The sequence below is a fragment of the Mytilus californianus genome, unplaced genomic scaffold (genome assembly GCF_021869535.1).
Source record: "Mytilus californianus isolate M0D057914Y unplaced genomic scaffold, xbMytCali1.0.p SCAF_12, whole genome shotgun sequence".
Taxonomy (NCBI): Eukaryota; Metazoa; Mollusca; class Bivalvia; order Mytilida; family Mytilidae; genus Mytilus; species Mytilus californianus.
Window position 1 is genome coordinate 8462410 of NW_026262604.1, and position 27003 is coordinate 8489412.

At 31.6% G+C, this 27003-nt stretch overlaps 1 protein-coding gene across 1 annotated transcript in view; it reads left to right on the forward strand.

The window, feature by feature from the left end:
- The window catches only part of LOC127721321 (uncharacterized), a 29417-nt gene extending 3287 nt beyond the window's left edge, over nt 1-26130 (forward strand). The window contains exons 2-8 of the mRNA XM_052228056.1: nt 1297-1502; nt 5663-5825; nt 8406-8497; nt 10217-10430; nt 14151-14303; nt 17266-17367; nt 17796-26130. Of these exons, the coding sequence (XP_052084016.1) occupies nt 1297-1502; nt 5663-5825; nt 8406-8497; nt 10217-10430; nt 14151-14303; nt 17266-17367; nt 17796-17950 (1085 nt within the window). The 3' untranslated portion in view covers nt 17951-26130. The remainder of the gene's footprint in view (nt 1-1296; nt 1503-5662; nt 5826-8405; nt 8498-10216; nt 10431-14150; nt 14304-17265; nt 17368-17795) is intronic.
- Nucleotides 26131-27003: the final 873 nt, after the last annotated feature.

Consider the following 27003-nt stretch of genomic DNA (forward strand, 5'->3'; position numbering starts at 1 on the left):
TTATTTGCATTTTTACAAGCCTACAGAGAGCAATCTTTAAAAGGCCTTGCGCATGTGCAGTTACTTAACATCTGTGCACAATCATGACAATAGATATATTTCTTTGTTAAGTTTTTTCGATAAAAGTTGAACTTTAATTAAAAAATAAAAAGAAATCAGAAAAAATCTGTTATGGTATGTTTTGGCCTCCCAAAACTTAAGAATTTAAGGGGTTGTATAAAAAAATTACTTGTATAAGATTATTTTTGGAGAAGATTCAGGGGAGATAATTCAAACCTTGAAAATAAAATTAATATCATACAAGTATATATTACTTACATCTTCAAGTAAATAAAGATGACTTGTATAGGTATTACCCCTGACTGACTTTCATACTTCTTTCACTCTGATTATGTTAGCTATATTAATGTAGGTACAACACAATAGAACTTGATGTGAAAGAGAGGTCTTGCTTGATGCATGACTAAAGAGAGATAACTCTATTTTTATAATTGACAATTTTACCAAGGCTTCTAGAACTACATGTTTATAATCAGTATTCATAATTGCTATGAGAGTGACTAATTTTCAGTTTATTTTCAAAGGCACTCCAAAACTTTGAAGATATACATTTGTAGTGAAGAAACAGAATGCAGAAACTGAAATTTCATTTGAAAAATGTCAAAAGAAGACAATTTTTTAGAGTTCAATATTGATTATAACGCCTTATCAAGCTATATGCCGTGTACAGGGAACTCACTAAGGAATTTCGAAGGGGAGTCCAGGGACTATCATATTTGGCCATGATGAGACAAACAGTGAGACGATGAAATTAAATAGATATATCATTTATTATTTTAGTCCCCATGACAAAATAGAGCAAGGAATTGACATAAAGTTTTGATTATTTTTAAACTTTTGTCATAAAATGATGATATTTGTCTCCTGTTGATACAACATGTTACAATCTTGATGCATCTTTGGACTCACCAGTTCTGAAAATGACAGATTTCAAAGAGTTCTGAACTCAGGGACTCACTGTAGTGAGAACCCTGATGCATGTGTAAAATTTCTAGGTACATCCAATCTATGCATGATATGGGTAATGATAAACGGGTAAAAAAAAAGATATTTATCCCTAATTTGTGAATTTTTAAAACATAATTTTGCTGACAGAAATTAAAAAAAATTGCCAAAATTACTACCTGATTTTTGGTGGTGAAGAACAAAAGAACCGCCAATTTTCTAGAACACTATGAAACTTACTGTAAATATTTGATGTTGAAATTAACTTTATGATGGTCTTTTCTATTTCAGTGAGTTTATATTTTGTCTATACATCACAACAAGCACCTAATACAACTCAACGACCTGTCAGTCGAAAAGATGCCTGCTCTTTCTGGCATAACTTTACGAGGGAGATGAACGAGGTTTATAAAACATACAGCTACCAGAATTATAACTGTACATATGATCCACAAAAATGTAATGGAGCAGATTGCACTGGTTCCATTTATTACAAGGTTTGTATAGCAGTAGCCCATTGATGGTCTCTTAACATTAGAGCTAGGCTACAGAATTTTTTAACACCTTTTTGCATGATTATATATTTCTAGGCCATCAAAATATAGTCATCATATAATTGATATTGTGAAATATCAGCTGCAAGTCACTATATGAAGTTTTTTTTATCGAGTGAGCGCAGCAAACAAGTTCAAAAGGCTTCATGTTGGTGGAGCAGTTGATAATTTTTACAATATCAATATGCAGACAACTTAATAATAGATTTATTGAATTGCATTTTTATACAACCGCAAAAAAAATTTTGCGATCGTATATTGGTATGACGTTGGTGTCATCGTCGTAGTTGTCCGGCGTCGTCATCCGAAGATACACTGGTTTTCGCACTCTAACTTTAGTTGAAGTGAATGGATCTCTATGAAATTTTAACATAAGGTTCAATACCACAAAAGGTATGTTGGGATTGATTTTGGGGGTTATGGTACCAACAGTTAAGGAAAAAGGGGCCACAAAGGGGCCAAAAATAAGCATTTTTGTAACTTCCAGACATAACTTGTGTGTTAGTGTATGGATCTCTCTGACATTGTACCACAAGGTTCCATATCACAAAGGGAATGCTGGGATTGATTTTGGGGGTAATTGCCTCAAAATTTTAGGAATTAGGGGCCATAAAAGGGGCAAAAAACAAGCATTTTTATATGGACAAATACTTTAGTACAAAACATAATTTAAAGCAGTGTAAGGGAGATAAATCAAATACATCATTTGAATTACCTCCCTTACACTGCTTTTAAACTGTATAAAGTAATGGTTAATGAACAATTAAGACAATTTAAAACAGTGTAAGGGAGGTAATCCACATACAACGCTTTGATTACTTCCCTTACACTGCTTTTAAATTATGTTTAAAGAAATGCATATTTATAAAGGAAGACCAGTAAAAATATCTGCAAATGTTGCATTATTTTTTTTACAAAAAAATCCATATGAAAGATTTGACACCATATTTTAAATTCTATTATAAAATAAATTAAGTTAGCACTATGGTAAATTTAAATGGGTAATTATGGTTGCAAATTCCATTGGAAATTTGAATTGAGATTATGACAATATCTTGAGGGAAAGAATTGAGGGGGGGGGGGGGTAAAAAGAAATTGTGGGGGGTCAATTTTTTCTCATTTCAGATTTCAGAAATTAAAAAGAATTATTCTTCAAATATTATTTTTTTTTCAAATTTCAAATATTGAAAAATTTCAAGAAGTAATCTTTAATTGCACAGTATGGCGCATTAGATTTGTAAAATCTTTGACCACATTTATTTATTTGTTATGCCAAATCTGACCGTGTACTTAGATTTTTAATTTTGGGTCCAGTTTTCAAATTGGTCTACATTAAGGTCCAAAGGGTCCAAAATTAAACTTGGTTTCAACAAAAATTGAATATATGGGGTTCTTTGATATGCTGAATTTTGGGTCCCGTTTTTTAAATTGGTCTACATTGAGGTCCAAAGGGTCCAAAATTAAACTTAGTTTGATTTTAACAAAAATTGAATTCTTGGGGTACTTTGGTATGCTGAATCTAAACATGTGTTTAGATTTTTGATTATGGGCCCAGTTTTCAAGTTGGTCCAAGTTGGGGTCCAAAATTAAACTTTGTTTGATATCAACAAAAATTGAATATATGGGGTTCTTTGATATGCTGAATCTAACCATGTATTTTGATTTTTGGGCCCCATTATTAAATTGGTCCACATTGAGGTCAAAAGGGTCCAAAATTAAACTTTGTTTGATTTCATCAAAAATTGAATTCTTTGGATTCTTTGATATGCTGAATCTAACCATGTATTTAGATTTTGGATATTGGACCATAATAGGTAAATTAAAAAAATTTAAATTCTTAGACCACATTCATTCTGTGTCAGAAACCTATGCTGTGTCAATATTTAATCACAATCCAAATTCAGAGCTGTATCAAGCTTGAATGTTGTGTCCATACTTGCCCCAACTGTTCAGGGTTCGACCTCTTTTTTTTTTTTTGGGGGGGGGGGGGGGGGGGGCAACAACATAAATTACATTTATTGGACAAGAAAGTAGGAAACAAACTTTATAAAAAAAAAATTGAAACAATTTGTGTCATTTTTTCGGGTAGGATGCTTTTAAGGTGTGTAGGTTTTCAACATAAAAAAATTTCTGGCCCCATCAGTATCATCAAAGAATTATTTATACAAAATGAAAGGACACACCACTAGCACAGTTTACATTAAGGATGTTCCCTACTCTTTTTCAAAATAACAAGCTTTTTAAAGGAGCATTAGCTACGAGATATAAAAAATATATATAGGATTTTTTTTTAGTTCAATCATTAATGAAAGTGAAAAAGTGAAATAATAGTTCGCTTTTAGCAGCCAGTTTAGTACAATTTTGTCAAAATAAGATAAGAAACATCGCTAAAAGAGAATTATTATTTCATTAATGATTGAACAAAAAAAAACAACAGCTAATCGTGTTCAGCCGCTAAAAGAAAAGGAATGTCAACATTGAAAGTGAAACAAAGATGAATCATTTCGTTGACTGATTCAATCCACAAAAAATCATTCTTATACAGGTAAAAACGATGATAAACTTATTTTTTTAACCTATAACATGGGGGGGGGGGGGGGGGGGGGGGGGGCAACAACATAAATTACATTTATTGGACAAGAAAGTAGGAAACAAACTTTATAAAAAAAAAATTGAAACAATTTGTGTCATTTTTTCGGGTAGGATGCTTTTAAGGTGTGTAGGTTTTCAACATAAAAAAATTTCTGGCCCCATCAGTATCATCAAAGAATTATTTATACAAAATGAAAGGACACACCACTAGCACAGTTTACATTAAGGATGTTCCCTACTCTTTTTCAAAATAACAAGCTTTTTAAAGGAGCATTAGCTACGAGATATAAAAAATATATATAGGATTTTTTTTTAGTTCAATCATTAATGAAAGTGAAAAAGTGAAATAATAGTTCGCTTTTAGCAGCCAGTTTAGTACAATTTTGTCAAAATAAGATAAGAAACATCGCTAAAAGAGAATTATTATTTCATTAATGATTGAACAAAAAAAAACAACAGCTAATCGTGTTCAGCCGCTAAAAGAAAAGGAATGTCAACATTGAAAGTGAAACAAAGATGAATCATTTCGTTGACTGATTCAATCCACAAAAAATCATTCTTATACAGGTAAAAACGATGATAAACTTATTTTTTTAACCTATAACATGAAATCAAACAGACCTAGAAAAGTCCAATTGCAAGAGGTCGCTATCTATTTATATTTATGTTTATATTGGGTTATGTGACCATCGGCAGTCTTTGGACGTCATCTCGATAGTTAATTAGATGGCATCTAGACTACAAAACACATGAAATGCTGATATCTATTATCAGTCCCATGCATTGTTAATTGTTTATTTCAGACTTATTGTAATTTGGATACACGTTTTAGTATGTTATAAATCAAATATGAGAATTTGAGTCAAATCGGTAAACATGAATTTGACACATTATGCCCCCTTTAAAAGACTGTTATAAATTGATAGTATATAAATAAAGGAATTAAAAAAGCAGAAAAAACTTAAGGGTCTATGTCCTTTTTTTCGAGATTATATATAAGCCATTGAAAATTTGTCGGGAAATGATTCTCTCTAGATTTTTCATACACTTAACATTGCCTATGATTGGCACCTTATTTCTTTCAAAAACTTAACCCGAATAATTCAGTCGTTATATTCCACTGCGCTACATTAACGCCTGATGGCCTTGTCAATAATAAATCGTCAAATAATCATTCGGAATTAGCTCGGGATTTATCTATCTCGATAACATTGAGCTATAAGCTGATTGGCTCTCTCTCACAGAGAGCACCAATCAAAATCCTGGATTCGTGACGCGTTTTTATTGTATAAAGAATTCAGGCCCTCGCGAGTGGGAGAGTCGATCACGGGGAGGGACTGAATTATTCGGGTTATCAAAAACTATGAATAAATAACAGGGATTTTATAAGATTTTCAAAAATGGCTGTTTAAACTATTTGTAATAAAGTTATGAAAAGAAAAGTAGGGTTTAATGATAACTTTTTAATAACATTACATGGATAAAACTAAAGGATTCCGAATATTTTTTAGGTACAAGGTACAGATCTGATTAATGTATCGTTTTGTTTTGGACTGAGAATGAATCATTGTGACCACCCAAATATATCAATGGACATATATTATGCTGACCCAAACAATGCCTCGACAGCATTTACAGACCGAATACATCATAATGATAAAAAAGAGATCAAAAGTAAGTAATATTAAGGATGTACTAAGGTCAGGTTTAGGAATTTCTGTCAGATGTTCGGACTGCTTGGTCTTCTTCCTACGATACAGGGTGAAATTTTTTGCCCCATAACACCCATTTTTCTTTTCATATAAGACTTCAATCATGTCAATTGCTCAAAATAGGTCATTTACCAAAATTATTCAGATTCTAGATTTCTTTTCTGTCGTTTTGAGACCCAAATAATACCAATGCAAATATAAGGTAAAAGTCTAAGTCAGCCTTTTCCCGCCATTTAAAAAAAATATTTATCTTGAAAAGGAGCTCCATAACCTATCAAAATTTTTAGCTTATTTTGTTCCTTAACTAATGCTCTTCCGACTTGTAGTATCAATTTTAAATTCTAGATTCTTTTAATTTCATCTAAGTACATCCTTAAGACAAAGTCCTCAATAACAGTAGAAAAATCAATAAAACGAAAAATAAATATAAAAATAAAAAATGGTGGAAACCAATACCAAAGGAACATTCAAACTCATTAAGTGGAAATAAATTGGCAAAGTCATGGCTAAAAAAGAAAGAGACAAATAGACAAACAATAGTACACAAGACACAACATAGAAAACTAGGACTGTGCAAAACACAAACCCCACGAAAAACGAGGGGGTGATCTCAGGTGCTCTGGAAGGGTAAGCAGATTCTGCGCCACATGCTTAATATACTAATGAACTTGAAATCTTTTAAAAAAAAATTTCTACCAGTTGTACTTGTGCATTATATACCCTTATTCTGTTCTATTGAAATACACTGACAAGTTGTATTTGAAGTCATATGATTTCCTGCAATTTTGTATGTCTGATTACCAAAAAAAATAATGACAACAATACAATGAAAATGAAATTCGTAATACCGACTTTGTCCTCTTTCACAGGTAACACCTGCCTCATACTATTATAGGTGTCAGACCAAATGATTTTCTCTAGTGATCGACTGTTATTCAGTTAACGTTATTACTAGTACTAGTGCTTGACCATTATTTAACTAAACTTTTCTTCAATTTACCAGAAATAATAAAATACACTTTCTGTAAATTGAAAAAAATTGCAATGATAATTGCTCAAAACATCTTGCATTGTTATATTAAGCAGATAAATTCTGTCTTTTTTTTCTAGCATTTAATAATTAATACATGTATTGCTTTTCTACGTATGAAAACTACAATCCCAAAAATAGATGCATGCAATTATAATTTGAAGTAACATTCCATGTCTATTACGTTTTTGTCTGTTCTAACGTTTGTACAGAACCAGTTATAATTATAAAGGTCCCAAATTTTTAATAATTTTCAAAAAGGATTAAAATAGTCTTGTAGTTATTTGAGTTGGCTATTTTCCCCCAGATTATATTATGGCATTTTATGTTCCAATTATGGGCATTATGTTTTTCAGTCTGTGCGTCCGTCCATCCGTTCATCCGTCTGTTCGTCTGTCCGTCCGTCTGTCCTGCTTCAGGTTAAAGTTTTTGGTTAATGTTTTTGGTCAAGGTAGTTTTTGATGAAGTTGAAGTCCAATCAACTTGAAACTTAGTACACATGTTCCCTTTGATATGATCTTTCTAATTTTAATGCCAAATTAGAGTTTTGACCCCAATTTCACTGAACATAGAAAATGATAGCGCAAGTGGGGCATCTGTCTACTATGGACACATTCTTGTTTAGTCTGAAATTTTCTGATAAAGAGTTCAAGATACATTGTAACTTGAGATTTTGGTCTCAGTTGACCTAACTTTAACCAGAGTTATGGTCCTTTACCATTGCATTTATAAGGTTTTATCGGGAATAATAGTTGTCAGAAAATTAAATTATGACATGGTCTTAAGTTATAGTTTTACCACTATGTTTAGCAGTCTCAATCCATTATTTGTTAAAAGAAAGTTATTCAATTTAGTTTGATACCATCAAGAGTTGTCAGGGAGATTTCGTGTCTGAGTGGTCTAAGTAGTCCAACAACTGTATCACTAGCCTGTCAATACTGAGGTTGATAGTTCAAATCCTGTGTGGGGCAGGTGCACTCTACTCCAATCTTTATTGACAAGGATTGTCAGTTTTCCTACCTAGGGTTGGTGGTTCTCTCCAGGAACTCTTGGTTCCTCCACCAATAAAAACTGACCGCCACAAAATAGCACCAATCAATCAATCATTCAAAAGTTGTTGTGAATGATCTTGTGTTTACTGTATCTATAGATAGGTTTTGATTGACACAATTTGAGCAAGAGTTACTTCCCTTTTGTCACTATGTTGGATTGCACAAATTCTAACTTGTTATACAGATCGCTAGACTTTAGAAAAAAAAAATTTCTGAAATATTTTAACTTCTTTTAGCCTTTCTTGATTCATCACTGCGATCTAGTAAGGATATTTTATCAGCCTTGTGTGTATGGCATGTTTCAATTTGGTTAGTAAAATAAGAAAAGCAAGCATTTATTTTATCCCTCCAAAATGGTGTTCAAGGAACTCAAACTTAAATTATGTTTTTTCAAAACCTATCCAAGTTTTATGAAGACACTAAACCCATCTGATCTATATATTCTACTTAAATATTTCAGGTTTGAAGATGGATTTAGCTGGTATAGGGACTTTGGAACCATTCCTATTCTTTCACCTGACCAAACCAGTTCCACATCATGTACTGTTTGGGGTAAGATTTATGAAGAATGTCATTTGGTCTCTGATGGAGAATTGTCTCATTGGCAATCATACCACAGCTTCTAATTTTTATGTGTATCCAACATTTTATTTAAGTTATCTGATAAAGATATAGAAAGAACACATTTTCAAAATTTTAAATGCAAATGTTGAAAAGAATGGCACCTTTTGAATATCATTGATATCAAAGTTATAAGTCGTAGGTGAAGGTCACCATTCCTTTTCTTCTCTTGACCAAATTAGTTCCACGTCATGTATTGTTTGGGGCAAGATTTATTAAGAAAGAACATGTATCCAACAGTTCATCTGATAAAGATGATATTTGTAGAAAGAACAAATTTCAAAATTTTTAATGTAAATGGTGCAAAGGATGGCACCTGTTGAATATCATAAATATTGAGGTCAAAGTTCAAGGTCACATTATTTTGCCAATTTAATTATATTAGATTAAGTCTATGAAAGTAAGACAGACATTTAAACTAAGACACATGTATATCCCTTTCATATTAAAGAGGACCTTCAACAACTACTTTGATTAAGATATTTGATAAAAACTTATTTGACGTTAGATTTTACATCTATCGATATGCTGGCTTTTGTGATCAAGGGTGATGGGCTGGCTCACAGCATTGACAGTGTTTTCTGTTGTTGTCTAGCCATCCTTCAGATGTACATTTATACTCATCATGATCATTAATTAGTCCCCTACCGACGAAGTTGAAGGGGACATTAGGTTTGCACTCCCTCCATCTGTCTTGTCTTGTCTTGTCTTGTCTTGTCTTGTCTTGTCTTGTCTTGTCTTGTCTTGTCTTGTCTTGTCTTGTCTTGTCTTGTCTTGTCTTGTCTTGTCTTGTCTTGTCTTGTCTTGTCTTGTCTTGTCTTGTCTTGTCTTGTCTTGTCTTGTCTTGTCTTGTCTTGTCTTGTCTTGTCTTGTCTTGTCTTGTCTTGTCTTGTCTTGTCTTGTCTTGTCTTGTCTTGTCTGTCTGTCTGTCTGTCTGTCCGTCTGTCAGTCTGGCAAATCAGTTTTCAACACTTTTTTTCTTAGTGCTTGAACATATTGATTTGATATTTGGGGTATTGTTTAATCATGACAAGTTTCAGATCAAGCTCCAATTTTGTTCTGGTCTGATAATTTTGTGCAGAGTTATGGTCCTTGGACTTAGAAAATTCACTCAAATAATCAATTTTCCACATTTTTATTCGTCATGCTTGAAGATATTGACTTGACGCTTGTTATATAGTTTACATCATGACAAGTTATAGATCAAGTTAGCATTTTGTTCAAGTACAATGAATTTTTAACCGGAAGGGGACTATGTATTGCCAAGCAATACTAACAGAGTGCTTGTTTATGTAGATGTTTTGTCATTTGATAAAAAAAAAAAAAAACAACAATTTTTAATTCGTTCATCTGAAGTGCTTTTCTAGATTTACCTTCATCAGAAATGCTCTTTGCCAAATATTTTGAAACCAAATGATGTATTAGATTAGAAACAGTTAAAAGGAGCTATATGATTAAAAAGGACCTACAATTGACAGCCAAATTCATCTAAGGTCAACTGCACCTGAGGAAGTAGAAACTTTAGTTTCATAAAATTTTATAAATTCATGGATGGACAAATTTAGAAAGAAACTATCAATGAGTAAAATTTTGACTGATATCAGAATTTATATGAAATCCAAAATGAAATTATTTTTTTTTCCATTGCAGATAAGATTAAAAGTTCGACTGACATCAAAATTGTTTGGTATTGAATCTTGGCCGTCACAGTACCAGCAAGATATCGTTCCAAAAACAGAAATTCCAGCTACACCATGTCCTGCTGGTCTAAATGCGACTTCACCTCCTCTTGCTAATGCTACATGTGTGCGTAATCCTGTGATGATTCCTCGTACAACACCTATAACATTCCCAATCCATTCTTGTAAGTATAAATTGGGGTAGGGTAAAAGGGGTAGTCATCCCAAATTCCCGAAAAAATAAAGCATTCTTTCCTAGATACCAAAAATTAATCATTAATCTCCAAGTTCAGATAGGTGTAAATCCCATATTTCCGCAAAAATAAAGGCCCAATCCTGACACCCCGAAAAATGTGCTTCAGCCTCTCTATACTTTTTCCATAGTCTCCAAAAGTTACTTCTATGTACTGTGCATTTATTCATTTTGGTGGGTACCAATATTTGTTGATTCGGGAACGATATTATTTTTGTGGATGCTTGATTTTGTGGTTTTGCCAAAGTTTGCATTCAAACCCGATCTATAGGGAATTTGTACTTCACTGAACACTTAAATTCGTGGTTCACATATCCCCACAAAATCCATGAACAATTGGTACACCTTGAAAATAACGGATCCACAGTTCTTTTCTTTGCCTGAGCTGTCTGCAGACTGAATCTGTAAAACTGTTTGCTACAAAATTAGCTGTTAACTTTCTTACAGACTTGAGGTAAAGCTAAAATATATCACTACATTCTGTCTTGCTTGGAAAGTATGTACATGTAGCTGGTAACTTCAAGCCATTTGTCATTTTGTATGCCTGGGTATGTGTTTTTCTAAGATCATGAAGATCTTGTTTATGGCCCCATGGTTGGGGCCATATATTTTTAACCTTGTCCTTCATTCTGTTATTCCACAACAAACAATTAAACAGACTTTTTTCTAAATGCCTTCACATATTGAGCTGATTACTAGTGTATGAGTCTACTATGATGAGTAACAGATCGAGTTTACGTTTGGTTCCACTCCGCTGAATTTTGCTGAAATTACCGGCTTTGGCCTTTGAAAATTTCATGAAAATAACAGTTATACAGACTTTTTTTTCTAAACGCCTTCACATATTGAGCTGATTTTTAAGTTTTGAGTCTACTATGAGGAGTTACAGATAGAGTTTATGTTTTGTTCTGCTCTGCTGATTTTTTGCTTCAAGCTTTTTTTGCGAGCGGGGCCATTTGAGGTGTTCTGACAGATCTAGTTTTTCTCTCGGTTACTTCCAGAAATTGAGTGAATATTTTTGTCTATGGAATCATAGCTAGTACTATAATATATGTATATGTCCTTCTAACAGGACATGGAGATGGACATGATGACTCCTATATCATGTATATATATATATATATACCCCCAAACTTTTGTTTGCAGGGGAATTATGAACCATGAAACTTAGGTTCATATTAAATGGTCCCTAGACCTAAAAATGAGATATGTGCACTTTACAATGATCAAACAGACAACATGAAGTTAACCTATCTCAACTCAGAACTCACCTCTGGGTGAATATTGAACTTGATTATTGAACTTAGGGTGAGGTCAAGTTCAAATTACCCCCTCTGTCTGTCCGTCCCACTTCCTGTCCACTGCATAACTTTTATTTAAAAAAAAAAGTTTTTACTTCATTAGAACATGAAGAAAATACCTTCAGTTAATGTTTCATCCATTTATTGCATTAAAAGCATCATATTCCTTTCCAAATCGCTTGTCAAACATTGTTTATTTTTCGTAAATTTTTCTTAGACTGCCATTGAAAAATTCGTACAAAGTACGGATCAGAGGCGGGATTCATTGGAAGACCGAAATCCATATTCTTACAATAATGACTACAGAGGCACAAATGGCACAGCTTACAAAAGAATAATGATCCCAAAAGGGAAAATTATGCATTCCACACGAATTAAAAGACAATTTGTTAGATCACCTTGCTAAATGAATTTATTTCTATGTAAATCCATTGTTTCAATTCATTGATTAAAGTTGCTTATAAAAATAAGGAGATTAGCTATGATTGCCAATGAGACAACTATCCACCAAAGTTCACATAAAGTGGATGTAAGCAATTATAGGCAACCGTACAGCCTTCAACAATGAGAAAAACCCATACCTAATAGTCAGCTATAAAAGGCCCCAACATGAAAATTATGAAACAATTCAATTGAGAAAACTAAAGGCCTAAAAAGTAAAATAACAAAAATACTGAACTCCAAGGGAAATTCAAAACGGAAAGTCCTTTATAAAATGGCAAAATCAAAAGCTCAAACACATCTAACGAATAGAAAACAACTGTCATGTTCCTGACTTGGTACAGGCATTTCCTTATATGTAGAAAATGGTGGATTAAACCTAATTTATAACAAAACAATTTACGAAAAACAAATATGACATACATGAACCAACGACAACTACTGAATTACAGGCTCCTGACTTGGGACAGGCACATAAAGAATGTGGAGGGGTTAAACATGTTTGTGAGCGCTCAACCCTCCCCCTTACCTGGGACACTGGTATAACAGCACAACATAAGAACAAACTATAAAAATCAGTTGAAAAAGGCTTAACTCATCAGATTGATACAAAGAACATAAACACAGACCAGACGTGGCAGGGTATTTATGTATCCCTCATCCCTAACAACAAAAAGGACACTAAGTACAGATCTGATAGTACTCACAGTTACTGACAGCTAGCTAGTTCAAAGCCAATAACAACTAATAAAAAAAAACATGTATCTAAGACTAAAATATCAATCAGTACACATCCAACATCCAATGGATTTAGTGTAGAGACGTCAGAGAAAAACATGACCTTGTGCAATGCCAAAATAAAGGTATCGACAGACAGTAGTACCGTTAAAGTGCATATGTGTATAACAAAACTATTTAGTACGATTCTAATTTACTGATAACAAAAACAAATATTTATACCAATAAAAACAATATTCAAAGATCTAATTACAGTGTTGAATTGGTAACCTTTTAGAACAAGTTTATTTAAAGGATTGATAAGTTTACCCGGATCGTATAAAAATTTCCAGACTTTGTTAAAAATATATATCTTTTTAATGAGAAACAACTGCAATGAATTTCATAAGAGCTATTCCATTAAAATGTATGTGGAAGAGTAGGAAGGGACTTTCAAAATATCCCTACAACCAAGAACCATTTTTTAGATAATTTTACATAATGGTAATAGACGCATACTGAAAAAAGACCCATGACCCACATTCAATAATTAAAACTTCCCTTCCTACCCTCCCTCATACATTTTAATGGAATAGCCCTAAACATAATAAACAGAATAGTTTTTTAATTGAATTTCTATTGATATATGATACTTTCTCTTCCTTTTTTGATATAAAAGCTAGATATTTAGTTGGTAATCATACCACATCTCCTTATTTGCACACATATAGATACATTTGCACACATATAACATATACTTAAATTAAAATGTATATTACAAAAAGGAAAAACAGCATCATTGCGACATGATAAATGACACTGAAAAAAAAACCTATTTATTTGTTTACACCAAGTGTGATGCTATCCAAAATTTCTGGGGAGAACACTGGTTCCATTGTTTAGAATATAGTTTATCAATCACAATAAAAGATAGATTTTAAATTTTATCATTATAATGAAATAAACTCTTTTAAATCTGGTTTGTAAGTGCTTTTCTGAATTTAATTACCTTCATCAGAAACGAAGTCAGGGATGTGCAATTACTTTGTAAATTTAAGAGCTATTTAACAGTCTGAAAATTATCCAAACAGAATTGCCAAATGCATCTAAGGTCAACTTTGCATGAGGGAGTTGGAACCTTAGTTTCATAATCATTTCTAAATTTATGAACTAGTATATATTTCTTCTTTAAGCATCCTACCACAAACCATGTGCTTTGAATGCCTTTGGCAGCTGCTCTGGTCCTAATGAAATATGTCAACAGAAAAACAAAACCCACGGGATTTGTGGATGTTTTGATGGTCATGTTATGAGCCCCACAACTGGGACCTGCTCAGGGAAAGACGGTAAGAAAATAGATTATGTCTATTGAACTAAAAAGCTGCAATAACCTTTGTACTAAGTAAAAAGGTTTGCAACATATATTTTGCTTAAAATTTAAATTAAAAATTTCCAAAGCTGCAGAAATCAATTTTTTTTAATAATTATTAGTGATAATAGTAAGTAAAAATTGCACCTTATTATTTATTTTCTTTGTTACAATTATTTATTTATTGTTATGTCATGTATGTTTAGAAGTATATTTTAATTTTGAAATATGAAATTTAAAATATTTGTTGGTAAACTTCTTTCACTCTGTATATTACATAAAAGTTGAAAAAGTGCATCATCATCGAAGATCAAATTAAAATACTGTGGATTCATCTGATAAAAATTAATTTGGATGAAAGTTTTTTGCCTGTCTGCTGATAGACATAATTTTGTCATGTGACTGTGACATCATCAATGTTTTTGCATGATTTACTCCTTAAAAATGGAATTTAGAATTAAATTATAAGGAATGACTTTAATAATTTTTCTGTTTATTCGAAATAACCTCAAAATGTGATGCATACTTTTAAATAACCTGCTACGCTAACATGTTTAACCCCACCACATTCTGTTTGTATGTGCTTGTCCCAAGTCAGGAGCCTGTTATTCAGTGGTTGTCCTTTGTTTATGTGTTACATATTTGTTTTTCGTTCATTTTTTTGTACATAAATTAGGCCGTTAGTTTTCTCGTTTGAATTGTTTTACATTTGTCATTTCGGGGCCTTTTATAGCTGACTATGCGGTATGGGCTTTGCTCATTGTTGAAGGCTGTACAGTGACCTATAGTTGTTAACTTCTGTGTCATTTGGTTTATTGTGAAGAGTTGTCTCATTGGCAATCATACCACATCTTCTTTTTTTATATATACGCAGGTTGTTTAGTGTGTACAACATTTTTGATGTTATTTCTTCATAGACAGAAAAAAATATTACAGTCATTCCTTAATTAACAGTTACCAATTTTTATGGATTGAGGAAAAACTGTTTTTCTGGATACTTGATTTCCTTGATTTGTCAAAAGTCTACATTGTATATACAAGTCTATATGGATGTTTACTTTGTTGGACATTAGAATACTGGTTTTCCTGGACTTTGTGGGTATACATTGTTTTCAAAAACACAAACATGTGACAAATTAGACTAATTATGGCCCTATCGTAGGCAACAGGGGCATTAAGTGTTACCCATGACTGTCCTTCCGATCATCCCATTTTCGTTTCCAGACACTCTAACTTAAGTTTGCCTCATGCAAATTTTATAAAACTCATACACAATACTAAGAATGACAACACACAGACAGAGTGTGAATTTGGGTTGTGAGTCATTTACCGTTCTAGAGTTATTTTCATTTTTGACTTGGACAATTGCAAAGCTTTAGCCGGGGCAATGGTGTCCTCAGACACATTCTTCTTTTATTTTATTTGCAACAGTATTTGTCTGCTAAAAACATATCTTATTGATATTTACTAGGATCCAGGCTCAATATTTTATACCAGTAAGTTTGTTTAAGAACTCTGCAATTTTTATACTACTGCAAAAAAATTTTGCGGTCATATATTAGTATGATGTTGGCATCCGAAGACATATTGGTTTTCGCACAATAACTTTAGTTTAAGTGAATGGATCTCTATGAAATTTTACCATAAGGTTCAATACCACAAAAGGAAGGTTGGGGTTGATTTTGGGGGTTATGGTACAAACAGTTAAGGAATTAGGGGCCAAAAATAAGCATTTTTCTAGTTTCCAGACAATTACTTGTGGAACGGTGTATGGATCTCTCTGAAATTATACCACAAGTTTTCATACCACAAAGGGATGGTTAGGATTTGCTTTGGGGGTTATGGCTCAAACCTTTTAGGAATTAGGGGCAAAAAAGGGGGAAAACAAGGGTGTCCTGGTTAATGGACAAATACTTTAGTACAAAACATGATTTAAAGCAGTGTAAGGGAGGTAATTCAAATACATCATTTGAATTACCTCCCTTACACTGCTTTTAAGTTATGTATAAAGTAATGGTTAATGAACAATTAAGACAATTTAAAAGCAGTGTAAGGGAGGTATTAATCCAAATACAACGTTTTTTTTCATTTCAGATTTCAGAAATTAAAAAGAAAAATTCTTCAAATATTATTTTTTGCAAAAAAAAGTGTGTGTGTGGGGGGGGGGGGGGGGGGGGGGGGGGGGTTAAATTTTTTTAATTTTTTTTGTGGGGGGAGGGGGGTCAATTCGCAACAGCAAAGTGTATTGCACAAACGCAAAAAATTGAATATAAATTCAAATCATATAACCAGTTCCAAGTTCTTTGACTACAGTTATTCTGTGTCAGAAACCTTTCATGTGGTAAATATTTAATTACAATCCAAATTCAGACCTGTATCAAGCGCGAATATTGCATCCATTTTTGCCTCAACTGTTCAGGGTTGGACCTCTGCAGTTGTATCCAGCTGCGATCGGCGAAGCAATTCATCTCATTTAAAAAAAAATATAAAACAACAAGTGTCAGTAGATATTTGAATGACCTTGAAGATATGACTTTGAAGGCACATTGATATACCTATCAATTATTTTGCTTCCCAAATTCCTATACTTTCTTTAACCTTGATTTTTTCAATAGACCTTATCGCTATTTGGAAATCTGCACTGCTTGACCCGAGAATCTGCGCCTGTTGAACTATTGACATCATACAACAATCACTTTTCCATTGTGGCGTCAGTTATTTTCTATTGTGATGTCAAAATTTTACAGGGACCTTTGTGATGTCCAGTAATGGCAGACAAATAGCGATAAGGTGTATGCTAATTTAGGCCCACAGCATATTCTGTCTTTTGAAAGAAAACAATTAAAATTTTATTTATATGTCTGTTAGAGTTAGATTGTCTGTTAGAGTTAGATTGGATTTAATTTTAATGTTTGATATGTTTTTTTTTTATTTTACAGCTGTCGTCCCAACTTGGAATCTTGGTCCTGTTTCCACAGCTCTACCTGCTGTTATCCCTCATAGTCAGCCACAGACCGGGAATAAGTCCACATCTGTCAGCAGTAAGTTTCATGATAAATTTCAAAACATGTAAATTTCAGTCAGCCAATCAGATATATATTTAGGCTCCTGATTTTAATATTCAACAGGATTCTGAATTAAAGATATTTAATCAAATGACACACTTACAGTATCAAACAGCTTTTTAATCCAACAACCAACTTTCACATGGAATTTGCCCGTTAAATGAAAAAAGAAAATGTTTTAGTGATCAAGTCTGGTAGCAAATCCATCACTACATTGACAGAACTTTGATTACTATATAATTTTCCTTCTGCACAGCTGCCATTAGAGAAATTTGAAAAATAAGTAATTTAAATGCATGCAATATTCACCATTACCTTAAGATAAATATATAATTATATGAGGAGTTCAAATTTTATTTTCTCTTTTGAATTATAAATTATGTGACTATTATTTCTATTTTTAGAATCAGTTCTGATTGGTGGAGTAGTTGGAGGTATTATTTTTATACTGATTATTGGAGTTGTCGTGGTTGTGGCTTGCAAACGCCATCGCAACAATCGACAGTATATTGGACGCCTCTTATTGGACACTGATGATGACACTGATAATGTTATTTAAATGAAAAGGAGGCTGGGAGATGAAAAAGAGTCTGGGTTAAAAAGGACAGGATAAGGACTCATCTCATGTGATTTAGAAGCATCCTTAGTATCAATTAATAAAAACTTCCTTTTGAACCCAACTGTTGAGGAAGTTAGCCTCATAAATAACTCTGATGTATAATGGTGGTTCAAAAGGAAGTTTATCATTTTTACATTTTTCAGATTTTAAGGACTTTTTGTGAGATGCTTTCTGAATTTAGTTTCAATGGTTATTTTTTCTAAAATTTATTTTGTATATATGAGGGTTGAATTTTTTTGTTTGTTACTAAGATTCCAAATTTTTTGCCGATGTGTTGTATATAGCACTTTTAGTCAGTTTGTTTTCGATCTATGAGTTTGACTGTCCCTCTGGTATCTTTCGTCCCTCTTTTAGAACCAATGCCACTAATCGGCTATGGTATTTAGTAAGATTGTCCTTGGATCAGACTTAAATATATTTTTTGTCCATTTTTATTACTTTGAGCTGGAAGATGTTGAGCTGATGATGTTATGTAGTTAGAATTACCAACTCCCTCATGCAAATAAAGTTCTAAGTTATTTTTGGGGAGGCTGATTTATATAGGAATCACACTGTCTTTCTGTTCCTCAATTCACCGTTTCAGAATCTAATGAATTCTGGGTAATATTTTCAAAAGCGTACACCGACGCGTTGTGATTGGTTTCAAACGTTCTAAACAATGGAAATTCAATGAAATGTAATGTTATTTTTATTTTGGTGTACAAACAATGAGATTACCCAGAGTCCTTTAGATTCTGATAGGGTGAATTAGTCTGTCTGTCTGTTTGTTACTCTGTCTATCCATGTGCTTTGTAATGGCAACTCCTCCTTAATGTCTGCTTGTTACTCTGTCTATCCATGTGCTTTGTAATGGCAACTCCTCCTTAATGGATAGACATATTTTAATGAACTTTACACAGGGGAGATAACATATTAAAGGGGAGATAACATATTAAAGGGGAGATAATCAAATTAAAGGCGAGATAACATATTAAAGGGGAGATAATCAAACTAAAAAGGAGATAACATATTAAAGGGGAGATAACATGTTAAAGGGGAGATAATCAAATTTGCAGGACAGGGGTATTCTTTTCTGAGTTCACTCACAGTCCTAAATTGAACCATGATTGTTAAATTGAATTATGAATTTTTATGTCTACCCATCTTATCAAGAATATATATTGATTAAAATAGGTTAAGCAACATATGCCTTAATTTAAAAACTTTAAAATGAAAGTTTCCAAGTTTTAATCTATAAGGTTAATTGTTTGTTGAGTAAACTATGCACCTTATTCTTTATTTTCTTTGTGACAGAAATTTATCATGTTTATAGAATTAAAAATATTTGTTGCTAAACTTTTGTTACTCAGTTTATTTTGGAAAAAGGATATATATGCTTTTAAAGTCTGGTGTTGGTTGTTGTGGTGATCTGTTGTAATGTCATATACATTTGGTATTTAGTGTTATCCTCTATGTTTTTTTAACTGATGTTTATATCTAAGTCGTGTAAAATCATTTTTCTATGTGCAATAAATAGAGAATATCATATGGCTTTTTCAATATCACATCCGTATCAACCCGAGACACCAATATAATCAAAAGAGCTCTGCTCGAGGGATTATATTGGTTGAGGGTTGATACGGTGTGTGATATTGAAAAAGCCATATCATATACACTTTATTATATACATATACCTCACGTAAATGTTTTTTATGTGACACGAAGTCATACAGATAAGGAGGTTTGAAATGATGTCATACAGATTACAGGTTTGACATGACGTCATACAGATTAGGGGTTTGATAAAGCCTTTGCAACAGTGACTGCAATCGATGAAGTGACGTCATACAGATTTAAGGTGTGATAAAGCCTTTGCAACCGTGACTGATATCGATATCATCACGGGTGGCTGATACAGCACGCTTGCCAATGATTGTATTACACATACAATTTATCTGTATTTACTACTAAGTATATAATAATGTATTTAAATGTATTTGTTAAAACTTCGTTACTCCTTAATTTAATGTAAAAAAATTTAGTAACTCCTTGATTTAATGTTAAAAAATTTAGTAACTCCTTGATTTGATGTTAAAACTTCGTTACTCCTTGATTTAATGTTAAAAAATTTAGTAACTCCTTGATTTAATGTTAAAAAATTTAGTAACTCCTTGATTTGATGTTAAAACTTCTTTACTCCTTGATTTAATGTAAAAAAATTTAGTAACTCCTTGATTTAATGTTAAAAAATTTAGTAACTCCTTGATTTGATGTTAAAACTTCGTTACTCCTTGATTTAATGTTAAAAAATTTAGTAACTCCTTGATTTAATGTTAAAAAATTTAGTAACTCCTTGATTTGATGTTAAAACTTCGTTACTCCTTCATTTAATGTTAAAAAATTTAGTAACTCCTTGATTTAATGTTAAAAAATTTAGTAACTCCTTGATTTGATGTTAAAACTTCTTTACTCCTTGATTTAATGTAAAAAAATTTAGTAACTTCTTGATTTAATGTTAACAAGTTTAGTAACTCCTTGATTTGATGTTAAAACTTTGTTACTCCTTAATTTAATGTAAAAAAAATTAGTAACTCCTTGATTTAATGTTAAGAAATTTAGTGACTCCTTGATTTAATGTTAAAAAATTTAGTAACTCCTTGATTTGATGTTAAAACTTCGTTACTCCTTGATTTGATGTTAAAACTTCTTTACTCCTTGATTAAATGTTAAAAAATTTAGTAACTCCTTGATTTGATGTTAAAACTTCGTTACTCCTTGATTTAATGTTAAAATATTTAGTAACTCCTTGATTTAATGTTAAAAAATTTAGTAACTCCTTGATTTAATGTTAAAAAATTTAGTAACTCCTTGATTTGATGTTTAAACTTAGTGACTACTTGATTTAATGTTAAATTTACTAACACCTTGATTTAATGTTAAAAAAGTTAGTAACTCCTTGATTTAATGATAAAAAATTTAGTAACTCCTTGATTTGATGTTAAAAAATAAGTAACTAGTTAATGTTAAAACATGGGAACTTATTGACTTAATGTTTAACATGATTCTTAGCATCTGTTGAAATTAAAATTGCTGATGAAAGATTAAAGATTTATAAATGATCATGTATAGATAAGACTGCATCATTGTTGCAATTTTAATTTTGACAACTGTACAAATTGTAAAAAGCTTTTTTAACAAAACAGAAAGAAAACTTTATTTTTTGTTTGTTGAAAACTTAAGTTTAGAAGGTATATGTTATTATTTTTGTTAACATCGTTTAAAACAATCATGAATTTATTGTAACTTTGAAGCATAAATGTACATATATTTATTGAATTACACAAATGATAGAATGTCATATGATTTGATGATGAAAAGAAATATGAAATTGTAAAAAAATCTTCAGATGTTGATTTGCTTTACAATATATTGTAAACAAGCTTAAGGGAAAATTCAAGGCCGTCTGTTGCTATGGTTTTGATATTTGTGACAGTTTTATTTTTGTAGTAAAAAGACAGTTTGCCAAAAATAAGATGTCATTAAATGCAAAATATGACAAAACATCACTTACATCTTGTATTTTAAAAACAAAATCCCATATACAGTACCATGAATTCTTTTCTAGCTATTAGTATAGAAACAAATTGTTTGATTGATTTTTGCTGTCATGTTTTTGTTAGCCATATACTGAAGAACAATTATTTTGTCTTTGAGATTAATAAACAGGGGTACAATGTCATAAATGTAGGCATAATTTTTATTTTACTAGATATTTTTATTTGACAAAATGCATAATATTATGATCTGATCATATAACATTAAGGAAGAGTCGAGTTTACATGTCATTATAATACTGAATATTGAATTTATTTAACAAATTATTTTCTTGGACTTTTGAACAAATTTGTGAGATATTAACCTCTGGTTAGGTTTTTTTTCTTCAAATAATGTGGGTTCAATATAATTCATACATAATAGACTATTTTCATATTACCAACTTTCGACTCCGGATTATATAATTTGTCGACTGGTTACCTTGGACATCATGGTACCAAGTCAGGTAAGAGCAAGCTAAAGAAGTAAAACCAAGCTTTCAATCGGTACAATTTTGGGGGAAAATTACCTGCTTAACATTTTTTTTTCACTACAAAATCATCAGAAAACAGTAAACTTTCCCCTCAAATTACACCGATTATATGTTTGATTTTACTTATTTTGGTTGCTCTTACTTGACCGAGTACCATGATGTCCAAGGTAACCAGTCGACAAATTATATAATCCGGAGTCAAAAGTCGGTAATATGAAAATAGTCTATTGGATACCAATTATCATGGATTGGGTTGGTATAGGTAACCACTTATTTAAATGTTTAACGAAGTACAAATATTCTATTTGTTTGTATGCATGCAGACCGAATAAATGAAACATCCAGGAAAATACAATTTTTCTTCAATCCTTGAAAATTGGTACATGTATTCACAAAAATAAATAAATTGACAGTAGATACAAATAAGTATGGAGTTGAGTTACTATAAATTCAGAAATTATAGCATGCATTTATTATTGCGATTTTGAAGAATGGACCAAATGCGAGATTAATTATTGCGATTTCAGGAAAATATGCATACAGATTTGTGTATCAGATGTCAGAATGTGAGTTCTTATTATTGCCATCATCACCCAATTGCATTATTTTCGCATTAATAAAAACCTTGTAATAATTTCTGAATTTACGGTATATTGAGAGTAGATCTGTGCAGTGTTTTTGGACTGTTGTTTGTGTTAAACCTTCCCTATTGGTCATCATATTGGCTATCTTCTTTAGTCTTCTCTTGTTATCATCTTACCTGTTGTTACAGTTGCTTCTAAATGTTAATAAGTTAAATATATTGACCGTATTAAATACACTTTCAAAGATTGAGTGAAATGTGCTGTTTTTTTAAAAGAACTTAGCAGTCTTACATTATTATGACATATGGAGTTGGTTGTTAATCAAAGCTAAATACTTCTGTGTCTACATGAACCTTGATCATGAACTGTAATGGAAACTATGAATATTTTATGTGATTAAGGAACCAATACAGATACAAAATTTACATAAAGATAAATACTAGAACACACCCATGGGTCTGTGATTGAATTAAAGTACCTACGCCTTGTTTTTAGCCTGGATTTTTTTGTAATCATATTGTCATCTGATAGAAGTCATACTGATTATAAGGTGCACAGTTTTCTCTGCTTTCAAAATCTTTCTGTTTGAACCCAGCCTGGTTTTCGTACAACCATACAACTGGAAACTACATGTGACATATACAATTGTTATCAATATTGGATTTGACCCGGAACTTGTTAATTACTGGTAATATTAATTATGTGGAAAACAAAAGGGCTTGGAATGGTGTAATTTTTAATCAACACCATTATCCTATATTAGTTAAGGAATGACTGTAATACTTTTTCTGTCTATGAAGAAATAACATCAAAAACACTGCACAGATCTACTCTCAATTTATTAGAAATTCAGAAATTATTACATGCATTTATTATTGCGATTTTAAAGAATGGACCAAAATGCGAGATTAATTATTGCGATTTCAGGAAAATATGCATACAGATTTATGTATAAGATGTCAGAATGTGAGTTCTTATTATTGCCATCATCACCCAATTGCATTATTTTCGCATTGATAAAAACCTTGCAATAATTTCTGAATTTACAGTAAATTGAGAGTAGATCTGTGCAGTGTTTTTGGACTGTTGTTTGTGTTTAACCTTCCCTATTGGTCACCATAGTGACTTTATTCTTCTCTTGTTATCGTCTTACCTTTTGTTACAGTTGCTTCTAAATGTTAATAAGTTGAATATATTGACCATATTAAATACACTACCAAAGATTGACAGAAATGTGCTGTTTTAAGAACTTAGCAGTCTTACATGATGATGACATATGGAGTTGGTTATTATTCAAAGCTACATACGTTTTTGTCTGCATGAACCTTGTTCATGAACTGTAATTGAAAGTTTTGAAACTAAGAAAATTTTCATGTGATCAAAAACCAATACAGACGCATAACTTACATATAAATAAATATTAGAAAAAAATAAAAATTGTTTAACCATATACATGAGATCTGTCATTTTTTGGATTCCTTATTTAAGAAATACTGACATTGTCTCCCAGTGGTCATAATTGAACTACTTTTACTATTTGACATATTTTATAGGTGTTTCCTTTAGTTCTGATTTCAAGGGTTGTGTGTTTATATTTTATAAGTTTTTCTTTTTAGATCTGAACTTCTATATATTTATAAATTACTTGTTTTATTGTAATTTTGTTAAATAGATCTAAGTCTCAAAATTTCAGGAAAGTTGTTATTGTTGCAGCAGTATGATATAAATGGAGAATGTTGATATTGTTGCGTTCATCAATATTACTTGATCAGACAAAATTTGAATTTATCTCACAAAAGTTTGAATCATTGTTTTTTTAAACTTGAATCATAACAGATAAAGGCTTGATGGCTTATATGCCTAATTAATTTCAAGAAACATTTCATTTCATTTATTAATCATACTTACAATCAACCATTTTGTTATTACTTTCTTTTGATTATGTTTTTGAAATAGTTGATTTGTTATAACTAGCAATGTATAAATAATCTTTTAACAAAAATCACTAGTCAGTAAACACTGAGGTTGTGGAATCCTGCACATGGCAGGTGTGTTTGACTCAAATCTTCTTTCACTAGGATTGTCAGTTTTCCTACCAAATGTCGGTGGTTCTCTTTGGGCACTCCTGCTTCCTCCACAAATATTGTTGTATCAATGCTAAACATATGGTCATTTTATAGAAAATCCACTGACTTTCCCCCTGTACTCTAATATTTGACAACTCAGAGCTTGATAGATGGAGGATTATTGCCTGCAGTGCTAGCAATGAATTCCTTTAATTAGTTTATGAATTAAGATTTTGGTGAAAGCAAATATAAATATGGTCCATTTCAAGTACACCTTCTAGGATTCGCCTGACTTTAGTGACTCAGCACAAGGTTTTTTGGAATGTAAAGGTTGTTTATGATTTTTTGTAAACAATAAATGCTAGCACATCATGGACAAATAAGTGAGTAATCTATGTTTAAAATTTTATAACGAAAATCTCTGTATGTTTTGTGTACACTTTTTTGTTATTGTTTGTATGATATTATAGGTTGTTTTGATATGAAATCATGTTAACAACAGAAATCCATTTCCGTATTTCTATATGTATATGTATTGTTAATTGGTTCCCATCCTGAACATGCATGAAATATTTGCCTCTGGACGTTAAGTAACCAACAATCAATCAATCAATCTATATGTATAAATTCAAACCACTAAACATACATGATAATGTTCAATAAAACCATACTTTAGAAGGGAAGGCACTTCAAAATATCATTTATGGATTGGAGATTTTGAAAACTGAAATGTAAGAGTAATTCCAAAGTAACCTCTATAAGTTAGTACCCCTTTTTCAAAGTGCCTTTTCTTGGTACCATGTATGTTTTAGTGGAATAGCAGGATTGATTTGGAAGATAAATTTGCAGTTTGTAATAATTTCTTTGTTTGTAAGCTTATATGGATTAACATAAAATATTTGCAGTGTTTTGTTGGTGATTTTCATTTAATCACTAAATTAAGCAAAAGTAATCAATAATAATCTTCTCTATTGTATTTACATGTGTGAAACTAGTCTACTATGATCTTGGAATGAAATCTGCTATCATTTGTATAACATTCAAACATATTAAAGGACGTAGAACGACTTTTTGTGTTCTCAACATTACTAAAGTACAGTCAAAGCACAAGTTAGGAACAGTTGAAGAGATTTTAGTCTAGTTTCATGTTTTCAGTTATGTAAAAAAATACTTTTGTCTGAACATAATGATGTCATAAAGTTGTTTATATTTTTTCTTGCTTTAATTTATAATTTTATAATACTAACAACATGTTATTCAAGAGTGATATGTAACTAGTTATTGTATTTGATTTTAATTGTTTAAATATGATTGTTCTCTTTGTAAAGAAATTTCCTCATCACTGGTTCACCTTGTTCTCATGATAATTATGTAAGTTTCATCCAATAAATTATTGTACCTGTAGTATTGTATTTCCTTTATTTGCTCCAGCACACGAACATATGGTATGTCTGTCTGTCTGTCTGACTGTCAATATAAAAAAGAAGATGTGGTATGGTTGTCAATGTACATCTCTCCACAAGAGACCAAATGACACAGTAGCCATCTTGACCATATGTTGTTTGTTATGTTAGTATGTCTGTTATTTTTGCAGAGGAGTCAGCTGTTGGTTGATATGGTACGTTTTACTGTCCAGCTTCTGGCTGTTCCAATCATCCTTGTTTTTTTTAACCAGAAGATGACTATCAGTTCCCGAGGGTATCATCAGCTCAGTAGTCAGTACTTCGGTACTGACATGATTTATAACAAACCTTTCTAAAATTATCAGTTTATAAATTTATAAATTATAATGAAACTAAGGTTTTAAATCCCTCAGGCAAAGTTGACCTTAGATGTAATTGGCTATTTTTTAGGTATTTTTTTTTTGTCATATAGCACTAAGCTCTTCTACTGTTTCTGTTCATACATCTTGGCTTTCAAAAATTCAGCTTTGAGCGTTCCTGATGAAGGTAAATCAAGAAAAGCGCTTTTGGTAGCATGATATTTTTTAAAGTGTGGTTTTCTTTTTTTTTTTCTCAAGAAATAGACTTCTGGTATAACTGTATAAGAGTGAAAGGTATCAGGCCAGTATCTTACACTTGCATCTCTTAAATGGTAGTTAAATTAAATAAGATATCAATTTTCAATTGATGCAGATATGAACAAACTAACTATAAATTAAGGATTTTAACAGTTACTTTCCTAATTAGCCCTAGGCAGATGAAAAATGAGCTATGTTGAGAGAATAATGGATTACGGTTCTTTTATTTTTATTAGGTTTAGTTGTTAACCATGTAT